The following is a 20,444-nucleotide window of genomic DNA, read 5'->3' on the forward strand; positions in this document are numbered from 1 at the left end:
ACAGGGGATCACACTCACACCTCCACAGGCCCAGGCATTGGGGATCATGCTCACCCCCGAACAGGCCCAGGCACAGGGGATCACTCTCACCCCTCCACAGGCCCAGGCACTAGGGATCACACACACCCCTGAGCAGGCCCAGGCATGGGGGACCACACTCACTCCTCCACAGGCCCAAGCACTGGGGATCCCTCTCACTCCCCAGCAGACCCAGGCACTGGGATTCACCCTCACTGATGAGCAGGCACAGACACAAGGGATAATTCTCACCCCTCAGCAGGCCCAAGAACTGGGGTTCACCCTCACTGATGAGCAGGCACAGGGGATCACTCTCACCCCTGAGCAGGTCCAGGCACTGGGGATGACTCTCATCTCCCAGCAGGCACAGGCACAGGCACAGGGGATCCCTCTCACACCTCAGCAGGCCCAGGCACTGGGGGTGACTCTCACCCACCAGCAGGCCCAGGCACAGGGGATCCCTCTCACACCTCAGCAGGCCCAGGCACTGGGGGTCACTCTCACCCTTGAACAGGCTCAAGCACAGGGGATCCCTCTCACCCCCCAGCAGGCCCAGGCACAGGGGATCACTATCACTTCTGAGCAGACCCAGACACTGGGGATCACACTCACACCTCCACAGGCCCAGGCATTGGGGATCACACTCACCCCCGAACAGGCCCAAGCACAGGGGATCACTCTCACTCCCCAGCAGGCCCAGGCACTGGGGATGACTCTCACCCCTGAGCAGGTCCAGGCACAGGGGATCACACTCACACCTCCACAGGCCCAGGCACTGGGAATCACATTCACACCTCCACAGGCCCAGGAATTGGGGATCATGCTCACCCACAAACAGGCCCAAGCACAGGGGATCACTATAACACCCCAGCAGGTCCAGGCACTGGGGATGACTCTCACCCCTGAGCAGGTCCAGGCACAGGGGATCACACTCACACCTCCACAGGCCCAGGCATTGGGGATCACTCTCACCCCCGAACAGGCCCAAGCACAGGGGATCACTCTCACTCCCCAGCAGGCCCAGGCACTGGGGATGACTCTCACCCCTGAGCAGGTCCAGGCACAGGGGATCACACTCACACCTCCACAGGCCCAGGCATTGGGGATCACACTCACACCTCCACAGGCCCAGGCACTGGGAATCACACTCACACCTCCACAGGCCCAGGCATTGGGGATCACGCTCACCCCCGAACAGGCCCAAGCACAGGGGATCACTCTCACTCCCCAGCAGGCCCAGGCACTGGGGATGACTCTCACCCCTGAGCAAGTCCAGGCACAGGGGATCACACTCACACCTCCACAGGCCCAGGCATTGGGGATCACGCTCACTCCCGAAAAGGCCCAAGCACAGGGGATCACTCCCATCCCCCAGCAAGCCCAGGTACTGGGGATGACTCTCAGCCCCCAGCAGGCCCAGGCACTGGGGGTCACTCTCACCCCTGAGCAGGCCCAATCCCAGGGGATCACTCTCACCCCTCAGCAAGCCCTGGCACTAGGGATTCCTCTCACACTCCAGCAGGCCCAGGCACAGGGGATCACTCTCACACCCCAGCTGGCTGAGGCACTAGGGATGGCTCTCACCCCTGAACAGGCCCAGGCACTAGGGATGACACACGACTTCCTGCAAGCCCAGGGACTAGGGGCCACACTCATTCCAGAGCAGGCCCAGGTACAAGGGATGACTCTCACCCCCCCGCAGGCCCAGGCACCGGGGATCACCCTCACTCCTGAACAGGCCCAGGCCCTGGGGATCACTCTCACCCCACAGCAAGCCCAGGCAGAGGGGATGACTTTCACTCCTCAACAGGCCCAGGCACTGGGGATCACTCTCACCCCTCAGCAAGCCCAGACACTGGGGATGACGCTTACCCCTGAGCAGGCCCAGGCACAGGAGATTACTCTTACCCTTCAACAGGCCCTGGCCCTGGGGATCACTTTTACACCTGAGCAGGCCCAGGAAGAGGAGATCACTCTCACTCCTCAGCAGGCCCAGGCACTGGGGATCACTCTCATCCCTGAGCAGGCCCAGGCACAGGAGATCCCTCTCACCCCTGAGCAGGCCCAGGCCCTGGGGCTCACTCTCACCCCTCAACAGATCCAGGCAAATGGCATCACTCTTACCCCTGACCAGTTCAAAGCACTGGCGGTCACCCTAACTCCTGAGAAATGCCAGAGCTTGGGTTTCACACTCACTCCTGGGAAACTTCAGGCATGGGGGTCTCCTTTCACTGTAGCACAGGCCTGGGAATCGGGGGTCTCTATTACTCCAGAAAGTCCCTGGTTGTCAGCTGTCCCTTGTACCCCTGAACAAACCCAAGGTTTAGGTGCCCCTCTCTCCTTAGAACAGGCTCAAGCATTAGGGGTTTCTTTCTCTCCAGAACACTTCCAGAAATCTGGGGTCCCTCTCACCTCAGATAAATTTTGTGCTATAGAATCTCCCCTTGAGCAAGTGCAAACTTTGGGAGCTCCCTTCATCCCAGGACAATCCCAACCCATGGGTATTACTCTCATGTCTGAGGAGGACCAACAATCAAGGGTACAGCCCTCACCACTTGGGCCCCAACCTCCTTTAGAACATACCCTGAAAGTTGGGATCATTCCTGTTACTGATAAACCCATTACACCAGGTGGTCCTCACATTTCTAAGCAGTTCCCCACATTGGCTCCTTCCGGTCTTAGATCTTTTCAAAGATTGAAGGCTTCTGTCCTCCCTGGGAAATCCTTTACATCAAGTCCTAGGCAGGCCCCAGCCTCTGCTCCTATTGTGGAGAAGTCCTCTGCATTTGAGGTCTCTCCTACTCCTTTGCAGGTATCAGGGTCCCCTCTTTCCCAAGCCCCTGGGAAATTGCTAGGAATGAGAATTCCTTCTGACCCTGAGAAGCTCCTGGTACCACAGACTTTTCCTTCCTCTAAACAGACCCTGGTTTCTGAAGGTCAAACTGTTCAGTTTGTAGCACCAGAGGTCCCTCTGGCCTCTGGGAAGCTTGCACCGGAGACCCTTTTTAGTTCTAGAAAGTTCTTAAGAGACTCTTGGACTCCTCAGCTACCTCTGATATCAGAGGCCCCGCTTGCCCCCAGGCAGCCCCTTATATCTGGAGTTCCACTCTCCTCCCCGCAGTTTTCTACTCTCTTGGCTCCTCTTTCCCCTAGGAAGCCCTTGGTTCCTGGGACTTCCTCCATCCTGGAACCTAGACCCTTAACACTTTCTGAGAAGCCCCAGGCATTCCGGCTCCCTGCCATCTATGAGCAATCTCTCTATCCACAAGTCCCTTCTACTCTTGAGCAGCATCAAACTTTCCCACTGGGGATCCCTCCCACCCCTGGGCATCCTCCAACACTATGGACCTCCCTAACCCCTGGAAAGCCCCAGAAAGATATGTCCTCTTCTATGGCTAAGGAAAGTAAGGAAAGATTGGCAATTATTTCTTCTCTGAAATCTAAATCAGTCCCTTTTACTGCTAAGAACTTCCAAATATCAGGGATCTCTGACACTTCTGAAGAATTCCAGACATGCCATGATCCTATTGCCACAGAACAATATAGAACATTTCAGTCCTATCTCACCGATTACAGGACACCAGTATCACACACCCCTTACGTTGGTGGGAGGGCCCTTCCCCCTCTCGTGAAGTCTCTTTTTACTAAACTGCCCAAAACGTCACAGATCTCATCATCTGAATGGGACCAGAAAACCCAGTTCCCCCCTATAGATAAGTCCTGGATACTGACTTCAGTTTCAGTTACCAAGAAACCTAAGATGATGGTGCCCCCTTCCTCTCCCCAAGAGCTCAAAGAGCAGAGGTATTTTGTTGATGTGGAAGCTCAGAGAAAGAACCTGGTACTCTTAAATCAGGCCACAAAATCTTCTGGACTCCCTTCACAGCTACACACAACAGCTAGGAATCTCATAATTGAAACACTTCATACAGACACAGTTCGGCTGGGATACCTATTCCGCAAGTACATTGCTTACAGGCTGATCCAGCGTGCAAGGTAGATGTAAATACTGAATGTCCAGTTTTCTGGTTTAGTCCTGATTTCAAATATCCTCCCTTCATTGTCCTATAAGTATATACATATCTGTCATATTAGATGTTCTAGAGTATTATAGGTCTGTGGGATGAAGCCTATTTAAGATACCAAAAGGAGATATACTTTTTTTGGAAATAAAAATGTCATGTAACATGATCTATTTCATCCATTTATATCTCTAGCAGAGATACTAAGATATATTTTGTGGATCATGGTTGATCTCCAAAATACCAACTTTAAAAGCTTGGTCCCAATTATTCTAAACTTCTAAGTATTCCAAATTTCTTTCATCTTCTTGGGTTCACCAGAAGTTGTATGATTCTTGAAACAGGAAATGGCAGGTTATATACAAGTTGTTGCCACGGCAACTTTGCTGCTGAAGTGACATGGAAGGTCCTGGTCCTGATTTTTTAAAAACTGCAGAAATAGGGAAAGTGAAAATTGTCTTGTTATCCTAATTACCAAATTATTGTTTTGGGGATATCTTTTACCTAAAATTATAAGATGCCAAACTAAATCTGTACTGGAAAAGGTTATTAATATTACGTATTATTATTATTTATATATAAATTATAGGAAAACATATCATTTATCCAATAAATCTTTGTTAAATGTGGCAAGTATTATATTAGGGGCTAGGGATACAGCAGTGAATAACAGGCAAATAATAACAGGCAAAGTACCCTGTTCTCATGAAATTCACATTTTTTGAGGACTGAATTGATTTGGGAACTAAGGATTAGAACAAGGTACAAAACCAAACTTCTTCAAGATATAATCAGAACATTTATTTCATTTATGTATTTATTCATTCATTCATTTTTCATGCTTTCAAAATTTTATTTAAATTCAAGTTAGGGGACGCCTGGGTGGCTCAGTTAGTTAAGCAGCTGCCTTCGGCTCAGGTCATGATCCCAGCGCCCTGGGATCGAGTCCCACATCGGGCTCCTTGCTCGGCAGGGAGCCTGCTTCTCTCTCTGCCTCTGCCTGCCATTCTGTCTGCCTGTGCTCGCTCTCTCTCCCTCTCTCTCTCTGACAAATAAATGAATAAAATCTAAAAAATAAATAAATAAATAAATAAATAAATTCAAGTTAGTTCACATATAGTGTAATATTAGTTTCAGGATTAGAATTTGGTCATTCATCAGTTGCATACAACACCCAGTGCTCATTACATCAAGTGCTCTCCTTAATGCCCATCAATTACTCCATCCTCCCACCCTCATCCCCACAGTTTGTTCCCTATATTTAAGCCTCTCTTATGGTTTGCCTCCCTCTCTGCATCTTATTTTTCCTTCCCTTCTCCTATGTTCATCTGTTTTGTTTCTTCGAATCCACATATGAATGAAATCATACGTTATTTGCCTTTCTCTGACTGACTTGTTTTTTTTTAAGATTTTATTTATTTATTTGACAGACAAGAGATCACAAGTAGGCAGAGAGGCAGGCAGAGAGAGAGAGAAAGGGAAGCAGGCTCCCTGCTGAGCAGAGAGCCTGATGCAGGCCTCGATCCCAGGACACTGAGACCATGACCCGAGCCGAAGGCAGAGGCTTAACCCACTGAGCCACCCAGGTGCCCTGACTTGTTTTGCTTAGCATAATACACTCTAGTTCCATCCACATAGTTGCAAACAGCAGGATTTCGTTATTTTTGATGGCTGAGTAATATTCCATCACACACACACACACACACACACACACACACACACACCCACCCCTTCTTTATCCATTCATCAGTTGAGGGACAATTGGGTTCTTGCCATAATTTGGCTATTGTGATAATGCTGCAATAAACATAGTGGATGTGCCCCTTTGAATTACTATTGTTTTATCCTTTGGGTAAGCGCCTACTAGTGCAATTGCTGGGTGGTAGGGTTGTTCTATTTTTAACTTTTTGAGGAACTTCTACACTGTTTTCCAGTGTGGCTGCACCAGTTTGCATTCCCACCAATAGTGCGAGAAGATTCCCCTTTCTCCACATCCTTGCCAACATCTATTGTCTCCTGAATTGATAAATTTTACCCATTTGGGCAGGCGTGAGGTGATATCTCATTGTAGTTTTGATTTGTATTTCCCTGCTGATGAGTGATGTTGAGCATCTTGTCATGTGTCTGTTAGCTATTTGGCTATCTTCTTTGGAAAAATGTCTGTTCATATCTTCAGCCCATTTTTTTTAAAGATTTTATTTATTTATTTATTTATTTGACAGACAGAGATCACAAGTAGGCAGAGAGGCAGGCAGAGAGGGAGAGAGGAGGAAAGCAGGCTCACCGCTAAGCAGAGAGCCCGACGTGGGGCTTGATTCCAGGACCCTGAAGATTATGACCTGAGCTGAAGGCAGAGGTTTTAACCCACTGAGCCACCCAGGCACCCCTTCAGCCCATTTTTTAATGGGATTATTTATTCTGGTTTTTTTTTTTTTTAAGTGGATTGCATGCTCAATGTGGGGCTTGAACTCACAGTCCTGAGATTGAGAGTCACATGTTCTACCAATGAGCCAGTTAGGCACCCCAGGTTCACTATTTTCAAAAATATTTTGTACCTTATTTAGAAAGACCCACTCCACTCTGAGAAATATAAAAAATTCTTTCTAGGTTTCTTCTGAAACTTTTATAGTTGGTTATTAGCTTTTTTTTTTTCTTTTACATTTAAGTCTCTGATTCACAACTTTCTGTTGAGAGATATGAATGTGACTTTTTTCTACATGGCTACCCAGTTGCTCCAATACTACTAACAAAATAATCTACCTTTTCCCCTATAGATTTGAATGTACCTTCATCATAGATTCTTGTATCATTTAGGTCTATATAGAGACTTTTCATTATTTTTTGTTGGTTGCATATAGATGAGTCACTTCTATTTTTTTATTATTCATTGTAGTTTTATTATGATGCTGAATCTTTGTGATAGTCATTAGTGCTGTTTGCCAGGACTCTTCAATGAAATGTAAGCAGAATTGGTATATGTCATTTCTGTGCTGAGCTTGTCATTATTAGTTTGAGACCCTCCCGAGTCTCCTTTTCCTCTGACATAACCCACTTTGCTCAAGGTGATGGCTCTTCAGATAGCCTGTGTCCTTGAGAGTATACAATGAAGCTCGCTCCCTGATGAACCATGATGGATTTGTAGTACGAGCAACAAGTAAAATTTTGTTTTTAGCCACTGAGATTTACATTCTTCTTTCGGAGAAACTTGCACTTTCACTGGAATCCGCCTTTTCAATAAGCACCACCACCACCCCATCACCTCTGCCCAAATGATTCATTCAGTCCAGGTGATCACGGACCACATTTTGAGAAATACTGGTATTGTAGGAATAGAGATGATTTGGGTTTGCTTCCCAAATCTGATATTTATTAATTATATAACTTCAGAAAATTACTTAACTTTGCTCAGATTCCTTTTCCTCTCCTGTAGAACAGAGATGGCAAAACACTATCTGTTCAGAAGGCTCAAATGTGGTGGTACATGTTATTGTCAAGAGAGAGAGTATATTTTTATCACTGTTCTTCAAGATCCTATGCAACATCTTCCTATGAGGCCTTCTTTATTTCTCTTGTATGAATTGTGCTCTCTTTTTTTGCTCCAACAGCATGTTTATATGTCTATTTAGCATTTGTTTCATTGTCTTTGACACAGTTAACTTATTAGTCTCCCATTCTGGCTTGTAAGTGCTTTGAAGGCAAGGACAATGACTTTTTCACAACTGTATTAACTACCTTCTATATATCTAATACATATCAATACCAAAATTTTAATATTAAAACAACATATTAAATATGTTTGTATATTAATATATTAAAATATAAAACTATTAAAATAATATTAAAATAATAAGCAACACTATTATAACACTAAAAAACTCAAGTTAATGAAAACTTGACAATCATAGATTTTTTAAAATAAAGTCATATAAGAAACTAGATTAAGGTCTCATTAAGCAAGTCTCCCACCCCTATCACATCCCACTCTACTTACTAAGGATGAGAACTGAAAATAACTAGGCCCAGGTTAGCTGAGTTAGGGTCAGTCGTTATATCAATCTCATTCTTGTTAAATTTTTTTCAAGAAACAACATAATCAGACGATTACAAGCCCTCCAAAACACTGGGAAAGGTTATGAGACCCAGAACCTCTTCATAATGCTAAACAGAATTGATGACTACCAGAAAAAGATGATGCAGGTCTGGACCAACAAACAGAAGTCTTTAGAGCAGAAACGGAATCAGTGCCTGAGGAAAATGATGTTCTTATTTAGCCAGGTAACTTGTTTTATATTTCCCCTCCCTAGTGTGTTGTAAGAAAAATGAAAAGTGGTAAGCTTGGAAAAACAACATTTACCTGGAGATACCATGTATATTAGTCTCCTTGGGCTGCTGTAACAAATTGCCACAAACCTGATGGCTTAAGACAACACAAATATATTCCTCGGGCTGCTGTAACAAATTGCCACAAACCTGATGGCTTAAGACAACACAAATATATTCCCTTGCAGTTCTGGAGGCCAGTTCATGAAATCAAGGTGTTGGCAGGGTTTGTTCCTTTTGGACACTCTGAAGGAGATATTTGTTCCATGCCTCTCTCCTGAACTCTGGTAGCTGCTGACAATCCTTGGCTTTCCTTGGCTTATAGCTGCATAACTTCGACCTTTGCCTCTGACCTTCCCCTGGCCTTCTTCCCAGTGTGTCTTATGTCTTCTCTTCTGTCTCTCTTAAAGCCACGTGTCATTGGATATAGGACCCACCTGGTCAATCCAGGGTAATCTCATCTTGACATCCTTAAATTATATCTGTAAAGACCCTTTTGCCAAATAAGGTCACATTCATAGATTCTGGGAAACATTATCTTTTGAGGAGTTCACCATTCAAGCCAGTATACCATGACCCCAGTAAAAACTCCTAACTTGACATTAGGGATACTGGCTGGACTCTCTAGATGGGAAAAGATTAGAATGGGGGAGATGTCCATAAATGCTCAACTCCTTCTAGTCAACCTGCATCTACCAGCCTCTAGATATGAAACCTCTTAAAGTCACCACTCTCCAACTGATTCATGATGGTTACTTCCCTCCTCAAAACTATCAGAAAGTGGGGTACCTGGCTGGCTCAGTCAGTGGAGGATGCAACTCTTGATCTCAGGGTGTGGTTCAAGCCCTACATTGGGTGTGGAGATTACTAAGCAATAAAATCTTTTTTAAAAAAACCTATCAGAAAGCAAAATTTAATAGAATGAGTATACAATAAAGGAGGTAAGAGTTTATTTAACTTGCTTATATAGCACCAGGCCCAGAAGATCCTGTTAAACTCTGATACCCACTCATTATGTCCCAAAGCTCCTCTGAGATAATCATTAGTATGCTTTTGAGAGTGATAGATATATCACTTTTTGGAAGATATAACTTCCAAAAAGTTATAAAGCTGAGATTAGAGTTCTTTGCTCTGGGATTACATGCTCCCACTACATGCTCCAGCATGGAGTTTTAGAACATTCTTGGTATTCTAGGAGTATTTTATATCTATATATTCTTTGCTTTCACTAAATTAATGTATAAAATTACTTGATGCTTTAGAAGGTACAAAGACATTTCTTACCATAGTTGGTCCAAATCAGACATATTCTGAATTTTCTAGAACAGTGATATTTCAAATATTAAAGCTCTTTGACCAAAAAAAAAAAAAAAAGGATACTTTTGAGGTTTTGGTTTGGAAAATATGGTCAATGTAGGTGGAATAAAGCAAGCTGAGTTGGCAGTGTCATGAACTATCTAACAGGAATCACGTATCTAGGACATTTCAGGGGATGAATAAGGGTCTGGGATCAGGGGATCCACGATCTAGATGATGAAGTGGTTATCAAGGCATAAGATGGGAGAGAAAAAAGCAAAAGGGAGAAGAGGGTAGAAATGAACAAATACCTTACACTCAAGAGGTTGGTTCTCCTACCAGATTGTGTGGGTTCAAATCAGCTTTGCCACATGTTAGCTAAGAGACCTTGGGCAAGGTATAAATTTTCTGAGCTTCAGATCTCAAAGGTAAGATGAGGATAATAACATTACTCACTTCATAAGATTGTTGGAAATACCAAATGAATTAATATATAAAAAGCATGTTACATTCAGCAAGTATTCAGTAAGTGTTAGCTATCATTAGATTTGCCTAGTGCTTCACAATTTATGATGTGTATTCATATATTTTATCTTACACAACACCCACAACAACCCTGTGTTATTATCCTTGTTTTAGAAATGAGGAGAAAGGTGCAGATAAAATTAGCAACTAACCCAAAGTCACACAGCTAGGAAATGAGAGGACTAGGACTACAGGTTATACAGGATTGAGGGGTTTTTCTGTTTGTTCGTTTTGTTTTTTTAAAGATTTATTTATCTATTTGAGAGAGAATGTGAGCAAGCAGGAGAGTGTGGGGGAGAGAGGTAAAAGGAAGAGGGCATCTTAAGACTTCATGCTGAGTGCAGAGCCCTACTTGGGGCTCGATCCCACGACCCTGAGATCATGACCTGAGCCCAAACCAAGAGTCAGATGGTTAACCTACTGTGCCATTGAGGCTCCTCAGACAAAGGTTTGTTTGTTTGTTTGTTTGTTTAAGATTTTATTTATTTGACAGACAGAGATCACAAGTAGGCAAAGAGGCAGGCAGAGAGGGAAGGGGAAGCGGGCTCCCTGCCAAGCAGAGAGCCCGATGTGGGGCTCGATCCCAGGACCCTGGGATGACCTGAGCTGAAGGCAGAGGCTTTAACCCACTGAGCCACCCAGGCGCCCAGGACAAAGGTTTTTATATAACATAGTGCCACCTCTGAAATTGTGTGTTGGAAGTGGAGGTGTGATTGGAGGAAGAGAGAAAGAGGATGGAGAAAAAGGATTTGCAAGTCCATGGAAAAGAAAGAGTCACAGTTTAGCTAGGGCCTGCTCAGAACTTCTTAAAGACTCTGACTCTTTTTTACCTTTACCGATTTATTTGTTTTTAGCTTCAAGAGATGTATAAATTGAATCTTAGTTGGCCCATACCTTTGATCACTGACAAAAAGGAGATACCTGCCTCTGCCAAATTTGTTCAGCAGCCATTCCTAGAGCTGCTAATAGAAGAAGATAGAAAGTCTGACACATTCAAGAAATTACGGTATGTGCTTGAAAAAGACTGACATTAAACCGTATTTGGATGATATGTGGGACCTAATACTTTTTTTTTTTCCTGCCCAAAAGCTTCTCTTTCCCCACAATTATGATATGGTGCAGTAGAAAGTCTAAGGTAGTATTGACTTTCTTAGCCAATTTAATAAGAAGATTATTTACACATATTTCTACTTAAATATTTAACATCTAATTTTGAGTTCCTATTTATTTATTTATTTATTTTAGTTCCTTTTTTAAAAATATGATGCTGGTCTGCTCCTTGTCTGTTCCTTTCCAAGAATGATTAAGTCCAGTTTTCCCTTTAGTGGCCCTCCTTTATAACAATCCCAAGACAGGGGCTCTCTTGTTCCCACAGGTGACATGAAAATTATGGTCCCGGAGGGATATAAGCTGTGACATCCCTTCTTTATAATGTGTTTTGGATGTCTCATCTCACATGCACGGGCTTACCCCAAAGATCCAGCTAGGTGTCTATTTTTTCCATGTCATTAACTATGAATGCTAAAGACTTTAAATAAATGGTTGGACCAGGCAGAGCTTATTGAATGAAGTGTTAGAATACTTTGTCTATACTTTTGAACTTATATCTAACTGAATCATAACTTAGTCTCAATAGATTTTTCCAGATGAAAGCTTCATTTCAGTAATCATATGAGGACATACATTTATAGATTTGTGGAACATTTGTTATTTGAATTCTGTTTGAATTTGAATTGTTTTACTTTTGCTCAGCTAATAAATTAGTTCAACTTCAAAAAATTAAATAGATTAAATAAATTTAAAAATAAAGCTGGTCTTATAAAAAAATGAAACTGATTTTCCTTACCATGAAACAAATTAGTTTAACAGAATAAAGGAACTTAGAAACATTACTTTTTTCCTTTTTTTTTTATTAAAAAAAAAGAAGGTAGAAGCTTTGGTAAGGAATGGAAAAGAACATTGCTGGGGGAAAAAAAATCTGGATATGGTTTATATACTCCACGAAACTAAGAAGATAGTTTTAAAATAGATTACTAGGTGAAGTCATTACTTCATGACTTCAGTGAAAATGCACTTTCAGGGAAGAAAAAAAAAGCTCTTTCAGCAAATTCTGCTATTTTAATCCATTGCTCAGTCAAAGTGGACATAGCTAATGTTCTTTAGTGCCAGACAGGACATTATAGGATAAGACGGTGGGGAAGAGAAAAGGGGAAAATAAGATTCATACATTTTAATTGGATATAGAGTTCAGGAGAGTTTGGCGCTTTCAATTAGTGTCTCTGATTCTCTAGACAAGAAGACCAAATGAGAGCTATCTGGAACGCTGATCTGTCAACTTCAAGCTACCCAATAACAGAGAAGACATCAATACATTCGCTCTGGGCCCAGCTGGGTGGGTACCCAGATATTCCTATGCTACTCCAGTTAGATGTTCAGTCTACCTTCAGAAAATCTCTCGCATCCGTTAAATCACAGTAAGTTAAGGAATGGGAGCACTTTGGTAATTGGGCCTTTGGTCATATACCTTCTGTTTCCCTAACTTGACCTTATCTTCTAGCACCAGGGAGTGACCAAAAGCTGGTGCTTGTTGTAAAGTTAGACATTACCTTTTCCAGAATGCAGTATAAGTAGAGATATACAGTATGTAACCTTTTGAATCTGGCTTTTTTCACTTAGTGTAACTCCTATGAGACTCATCCACATTATATGTATCACTAATTCATTCCTTTTTATTTACGGACTGGTATTATTCCCTTGTATCGCTGTATCACATATTTTTATCCATTTACCAAGTGAAAGACATTTGAGTTGTTTTCAGATTTGGGCAATTATAAATTAAACTGCTATAAAATTCATAAACAGGTTTTTAAAAAAAGATTTTATTTATTTGAGAGAGAGAGAGCAAGTGATGGAGAGAGCAAAAGCAAGGGGAACAGCAGGCACAGGGAGAGGGAGAAGCCCAATGTGAAGCTCAGTCCCAGGACCCTGAGATCATGACCTGAACTGAAGGCAGATGCTTAACCAACTGAGCCACCCAAGCACCCTATAAACAGGTTTTGGGTTGAAGGTAAGTTTTCATTTCTCTTAGGTAAATGCCCAGGAGTGAGACTGATGGGTTAGATAAGTGTTATGTTTAACTTTTATAAGAAATTTCCAAGTTATTTTCCAAAGTGACATTTTATCTCTACATTTACTCAGCAGGCCTCTGGATGAAAACTGAGGTTGTTCTGTGACATTTCTGGTAACATCTCAGTAATATGTTCATCTGGTTGGTAAAATGTCCAGAATTATATATAAGTAAATCTTTGTTTTGTTTTAAAGTTGAGGCTTCTCTCTTCCAGCTAAGACTATTACAACTTACAGTTAGAGAAGGAGAATATTAACAGCTGCTTTTTTCTGGCCTACTGCTTCTCTCCCTACTTTTCTAGCTTGCCACTAGGGGACCCTTTAGAGATTAGAGCTCTAGAGAAGAGAGAGAGGAAATGGGAAGTTGTGATTGACTATTACTGTTGTGTTTTCTAACATCAGTGTTTCCTAGATCTGGGAGATTTCTAAAGCTGACTCTTTCGTAAGGTACTTTGGTCAGTTCCTTGGAGATTACCATCACTGAAAATCTCATCTGCAGATTTCTTGATCTTGTCAAATATATTTCAGTTCTGGGGCATCTGGGTGGTTCAGTCCGTTAACGCATCCGACTCCTGATTTCAGCTCAGGTCATGATCTCAGAGTTGTGAGATCGAGCCCCATGTCGGGCTCTATGCTCAGTTCAGAGTCTGCTTAACATTCTTTCTCCCTTCCCTCTGCTCCACCCCCAGCTGCACACTCTCTCTCAAATATATATATTTCTGTTCTAACTGGTTGTTGACATTTGTGATACCTCCAGCTTTTCTATACTCAGATGTGTTTGCATATTTATGCAGCCCTTCTGGACAGAATCCATGACAACTCTTTGCCATCTTTCTTGGGTAGGTGTATATATATATGACCCATGTCTAGTCTATTGGAAAAAGTGGAGCTTACTTTGTCCAGGTAAACTCTGAAGTCTTATCCCAATGCAGCAGCAGCTTCTTCTTTGCTTCTACTATTAGTGCATCTAGCCAATCAATCATAGCCTCAGCCTTTTTTCAGAGATTGAACCAGGCCCCATTCTATGGGCCTCCAAAATGTGGGGGCCTGTGGTAAGTTCTTAGAGTGGACAAAGGTTAGGAGTGCTCTCCAAATCCTCTTCTCCTTGACCATTTCATACTGAGAGTGAGTTAGTAAGAGTCAATTACTTTGTAGATCCTGGTTTAGCATTCCTCTATGAAATCTCGTATCTATTGTTAGGCTTTCCAGATTTAGCAAATAAAAATATAGGACATCTAGGTAAATCTGAATTGCAAATAAACAAAAATGATTTAGGGGCACCTGAGTGGCTCAGTTGGTTAAGTGTCTAACTTCAGCTCCGGTCATGATTTCAGGGTCCTGGGATTAAGCCCCGTGCTAGGGTCTCCACTTGGCAGAGTCTGCTTGTCCCTCTGTCCTTCCCCCAACTTATGCACGTGCACGCTCTCTCTCAAAATTTTTTTTTAAAAAAACACAAGTGATTTAGGATAAGTATGGTCCATGCAACTTTATACTTACACTAAAAAATTATTTTTGTTTATCTAATGTTTAAATCTAACCAGGCATCCTGTATTTAATTTGGCAACCTGTCCATTGCGCTTTGTCAAAACTTCTGTTTTCATGTGCTACTATATATAAAATATGTATTAGGAGTTTCTAACTTGTATAGATAGATGCCTGAAAACTTTTAGAGTAGCAGATGTTTACAACAGTAAAAAAAATTAAGACATTATAGGAAAGAGAACTGAAGTCTTGGATTTTCTTTATTTTTTTTCACTAAAACCAGAAACAAATCATACAGTTTTAAGACATCTAAAATTAGTAATAATGGGCAATATATGATCAATTACTATTTGCCATCCTCCCCTTTTTTTCTCACTAGAATTTCTTCAAGTTCTTCCTCCCTCAAAAAAGATTATATTTGTTTCACTTTGTGGAAGTTAATGTACAAACCAAGAGACTTTCTTTCCCTCTGGGTTTGGTTATTTCTACTATTCTTTAGATCTCAGTTTAAACAATTGTTCTTTCTGAGCTGTCTTTTCTACCTCCTCCTATGTGTTCCCACAGCACATTGTAATTAACAGTATCCTAGCATTTACCATTCCATATTTTGATTGCTGCATTACTTACTTCCCCTGATATTAGACAATATGTTTTGGAGACATGAGTTGTGTTAAACTGACTCTACTTTTGCTATGCCTGCTTTCCTTACAAAAATATTTACTGACTACTTACTATGTATCAGTTACTATAACTAGTTACTGAGATACAATTGTGGGAAGGATTCAAGAGATCATAAATGGCAGGCAGAAGGAAAAAAATATGTGTAAAGATCCAGGGCCAATAGCATATTGCTTCATTTGCTTTATCTCCTAAAATAAACATTAAAAACAAAACTAAAATAAATAATACCTCCCCCTACTGCTCAGTTCCCCTTCTCCCTATTTCCAACAGAGGTGAATGGAACTAAAATTTCTCTTCCTGTCTGGATGGGATGCTTGGAGCTACTACAATCTTTAGTAATCCTAAGGTGATAACCACAGGATAAGACAATACACCAGGAATACAGAGAAGGAAAATAAATAAAACCCTGTCCTTGATGACATCTAGTTACTAGAACAACCCTGAGTACACCTGCCTCTGGGATTTCGTTAAGTGAGCAATAAATGGCCTTACAACCATTCTTAGTCAGGGATTCTGTTTCCTATAGTCACGTGAGTTTGAAAAGAATGTGTAACCTGCTATTTTTTTTAAAGATTTTTTATTTATTCACTTGGGAGAGAGAGAGACAGAAAGAGAGAGGGAGAGTAGGAGCAGGGAAGGGGCAGAGGGAGAGGAAGAAGTAAAAGTAGACTCCCTGCTAAGCAGGGATCCTGATTTGGGACTCGATCCAGGACTTGATCTGGGACTGCAGCATCATGACCTGACTGAAGGCAGACGCTTAACCGACTGAGCCACCCAGGTGCCCCATAACCTGCTACTGTTGGATAAAATAGTCCAGAGATGTCATTTATACCCAGTTGACTGATGGTGCTGTTGATTCAACCATAGCCTTAACAGTTTTCTGCCTGCTGTATCTGTCCACTTCTGATAGAGGACTGTTATAGTCTCCTACTACAACAGAGGATTCACCTGTTTCTCCTTGCAGTTCTACCAGTTTTTGCCTCCTGTAGTTTGATGCTCTACTGTTAGACAAAACATTAATGATTATTATGTCATCTTAGAGTATTGACACCTTTATTATTAGATGCCCTTCTTTATCCCTGATAACTTTCCCTGCTCTGAAGTCTACTCTGTCTGAAATTAATATAACTACTACTTTCTTTTGATTAGTGTTATCATGGTATTTTTTTCTACCCATTTAATCTATGTGTCTTTATATTTATTTATTTTTAAGATTTTATTTATTTATGAGAGAGAGAGAGAGAAAGCACATGAGTGGAGGGTGGGGCAGAGGAGAGAATCTTTAAGCAGACTCTCTGCTGAATGTTGAGCCCACTTTGGGGCTCCATCCCACAACTCACAAGACCATGACCTAAGCCAAAACCGAAAGTCAGATGCTCAACCGAATGAGCCACCCAGGCACCCCTTTTTATATTTAAAGTCAGTTTCCTGTAGACAACATATATTTGGGTCTTGTTTTTGGATCCACTCTGATAATCATTATCTTTTAATTAGTGTATTTAGATCACAAACATTTAAGGTGATTATTGATATATTTGGGTTAATATCTACCATATTTGTTACTGTTTTCTGTTTACTGCCCTTGTTCTTTTATCTTTCACACTTTTTCTGCATTTTGTAGTTTTGAGATTTTATAATTCCATTTTCTCTCCTTTCTTCATTTATACTTCTTTCATTATTTTTTAAAGTTGATGCCCTAGAGTTTGCACTATATATTTACAACAAACCCATTTTCAAATAACACTACACTGCTTCATGGATAGTGCAAGTACCTTATAATAGCAAAATAGTCCTAATACTGCCCCCACTCCATCCCTTGTATCATTTCTTCATCCATTTAACCTGTACATAAGCATGCATACATCATTGGATACATTGTTGCTATTATTATTATTTTGAACAACTATTATGTTAGACCAGTTAAGAACAAGAAAAATAAAATTTACCTTTATTTATTCCTTCCAGTGCTCTTCCTATCTTCATATAGAGCCAAATTTCTGATTCACATTATGTCCCTTCTCTCTGAAGAACGTCTTTTAACACTTCGTGTGAAGCAGATTTACTGGCTATAAATTCCCTCAATTTTTATTTGTCTGAAAACGTCTGTATCTCTCCTTCATTTAAAAATTTTGCAGGGCACAGAATTCTGAGTTGGTAGTTTTTCTTTCAACACTTTAAATATGCTCCTCTCTCTTGCTTATGTTCTTTCTGAGAAACTGGATGTAATTCCTCTCTTTGCTCCTCTATAGGTAAGGTGTTTTTTTCCCTCTGATTCCTTTCAAGACTCTTTACCTTGAATATGGTATGTTTAAGTGTGGTTTTTTGGGGGGCATTTATCCTGCTTGGTGTTATATGAGTGTCTAGTTCTGTGGTTTGGTGTCTGACATTCATTTGAAGAAATTTTCCATCAGTATTGCTTCAAATATGTCCCTTTTGGGCACCTGGGTAGCTCAATTGGTTAAGTGTCTGCCTTCGGCTCAGGTCACGATCCCAGGGTCCTGGAATCGAGTTCTGCATTGGGCTCCTAGCTCATCGGGGAGTCTGCTTTTCTCTCTGCCTGCTGCTCCCCCTGCTTGTGCTCTCTCTCTCTCGACAAATACATAAAATCCTAAAGAAAGTAATAAATAAAACAAATATGTCCTTTTCTTTCTTCTTCTGGTATTCCCATTACACATATGTTACACCTTTTGCAGTTGTCCTATAAATGTTGGATATCTGTTTTCTTCAGTTTTTTTTTTTCCTTTGCTTTTCAGTTTTGGAAGTTTCTATTACCATATCCTCAAACTCAGAAATTCTTTTCTCAGCCATACCCAGTCTACTAATGAGGCCATCAAAGGCATTCTTCATTTTTTAGTGTTTTTGATCTCTATTATTTCTTTTTGCTTGCTTTTTAGAATATCCATCTCTCTGCTTACATTATCTATCTGTTCCTATGTATTTTTTCCATCAAAGTTCTAAGCCTATTAATCATAGTCATTTTAAATTTCCAGTATGATAATTCCAACATCCCTACAATATCTGACTCTGGTCCAAAGCTTATGCAGTCTCCTCAAACTATGTTTTCTGCCTTTTAGTATGCTGGTAACTTTTGTTAAAATCCAGACATGACGTATAGGTGAAAGGAACTCTGGAAAATAAGCCTTTAATGGTGTGGTGTAAGGTACAGGAGAAGGGGAAACACTGTATAGTCCTATGATTAGGTCTCAGTTCTTTGAAGAGCATATGCATCTGGTCTGTGAACTTCACCAGTGCTTCTCAATATCCCTTATTCCCACCTTTGGTGGCACAGGATGGCTAGAGGGAGCTGGAATTCGGTATTTCTCTTTTCTTACATAGAAGGCTAGAGTTAGGTATTTACCTCCCTCCAAATAAGTTAGGCCCTAACAAAACCCTATAGGTTAGGCTTTGGTAAAATAGTTTCTCTTGAGAGCAGAATTTAAGAAGAATGGTATGCTTCGGTACTTTTCAAAATGGTTAATTTTCCCCCTTCTCCTGAGAGAAACATAAGGGAATTTTTCTCCACTCTTCACTGTGAGGACCTGGTAGATTCTAGAGATCTCTTTGACTGGGACCTCTGGAATCTGATACTCTCTCGTCCATACTGAGCCTCCTGCAATTCATCAATTAAAGTGTAAGTTTTCAGGGCTCGTGGGTGGCTCAGTTGGTTCGGCTCAGGTCATGACCCAAGAGTCCTGGGATTGAGCCCCCTACTAGGCTCCCTGCTCAGTGGGGGACCTCCTGCTCCCTCTCTCCCCTGGTTGTCCTCTCTCTCAAATAAATAAATAAAATCTTAAAAGGAAAAAAGTGTAAGTTTTCTACCAGGCACTCATTCCTGCAGAAGTGTCTGCTCATGGATTTTTACTCCAGTAAGTTGTGATTCTCTGTATTTCCTGTCTGTCTTTCCACTTTGGGGGCATTAGTTTGTCCTATGGCCTCACTTCTCTGAAGGATCCAAGAAGAGTTGCTAGTTTTGAGTTTGTTCAACTTTTTACATGTTGTTAGGATGGAGCAGCAACTTCTTGCATATATTTTTCAAAAGATTTCTGTGCACTTGCTTTTTGGTTACAAAAAATGTGCTCCTACTGAACATGTTTTTTAACCTGCTTAAGGGGTTCACTTGACGGTATATCTTTAAATTTTTTCTATGGTACTATAAACTTACATCATCATTCTTATTGATTGCTTGATATTCATTGTATAGTTCTATCACAATTTATTGAACTGTCCTACTGACAGAAGTTTTATATTTTTCAACATTACAAACAATGCTGCAGCAAATATCCTTACATAAGTTTATATACTTATATGGGGATTCCCCCATGAAAATTCCACTAAAATAATATTTGTTTTTTTCCAATTACAAAAGTAAGGCACATTCATCATAGAAAATTTGAAAAATACAGAGAAGTCCATGCCCAGAAATAACCATTGTCAATATTTGGTCATGCTCTAACGTATAAGAGGACTGGTTAACAAATAATAAGCTATTGTCAAGCTCTGCTCTTCCTGGGAAACACTCTCTCCTGTTAATGTGACTTTTATAAATTGGGATCACGTATCAATTTTACTAGTTTAACTTTGTGAGTTCTGGAAGCACTCTTATTTTCCCTATGAATCACCTATATTACTACAAATGTATTTAAGTTCAATTTATAATAAGATTAATTTTCTTGTCTTGTTTCCAGGTTTAAGAAGATTCCCAAGTGACTGTAAAATTAAACACAAGCAAGTAAATTTCAGTGCTGCAGTAAAATGGTGCTTTGCTCTTTCATGTATATGCATTGATTTGCCTACTCTTTTTTTTTTTTAAGATTTTATTTATTTATTTGAGAGAGAAAGAGAGAGCAGGTGCAGGAAGAGAGTCAGAAGAGGAAGACTCGCCGCTGAACAGGGAGTCTGATGCAGGGCTCAATCCCAAGACCCCAAGACCATCACCCCAACTGAAGTCAGAAGCCAGAGGCTTGACCAACTGAG

The 20,444-nt window shown here is 41.3% G+C and overlaps 1 protein-coding gene across 1 annotated transcript in view; it reads left to right on the top strand.

Annotated features, from left to right (window-relative positions):
- FAM186A (family with sequence similarity 186 member A) overlaps positions 1-20,224 on the top strand; it is a gene marked incomplete at its 5' end in the record, with an annotated part of 58,992 nt that extends 38,768 nt beyond the window's left edge. Inside the window, 8 exons of the mRNA XM_032876511.1 lie at positions 5-214; positions 395-748; positions 857-1,468; positions 1,757-4,014; positions 8,123-8,315; positions 11,036-11,187; positions 12,473-12,655; positions 20,156-20,224. Of these exons, the coding sequence (XP_032732402.1) occupies positions 5-214; positions 395-748; positions 857-1,468; positions 1,757-4,014; positions 8,123-8,315; positions 11,036-11,187; positions 12,473-12,655; positions 20,156-20,177 (3,984 nt within the window). The remainder of the gene's footprint in view (positions 1-4; positions 215-394; positions 749-856; positions 1,469-1,756; positions 4,015-8,122; positions 8,316-11,035; positions 11,188-12,472; positions 12,656-20,155) is intronic.
- Positions 20,225-20,444: the final 220 nt, after the last annotated feature.

This window comes from Lontra canadensis, unplaced genomic scaffold, assembly GCF_010015895.1.
Source record: "Lontra canadensis isolate GAN:19392208 unplaced genomic scaffold, GSC_riverotter_1.0 scaffold59, whole genome shotgun sequence".
Taxonomy (NCBI): Eukaryota; Metazoa; Chordata; class Mammalia; order Carnivora; family Mustelidae; genus Lontra; species Lontra canadensis.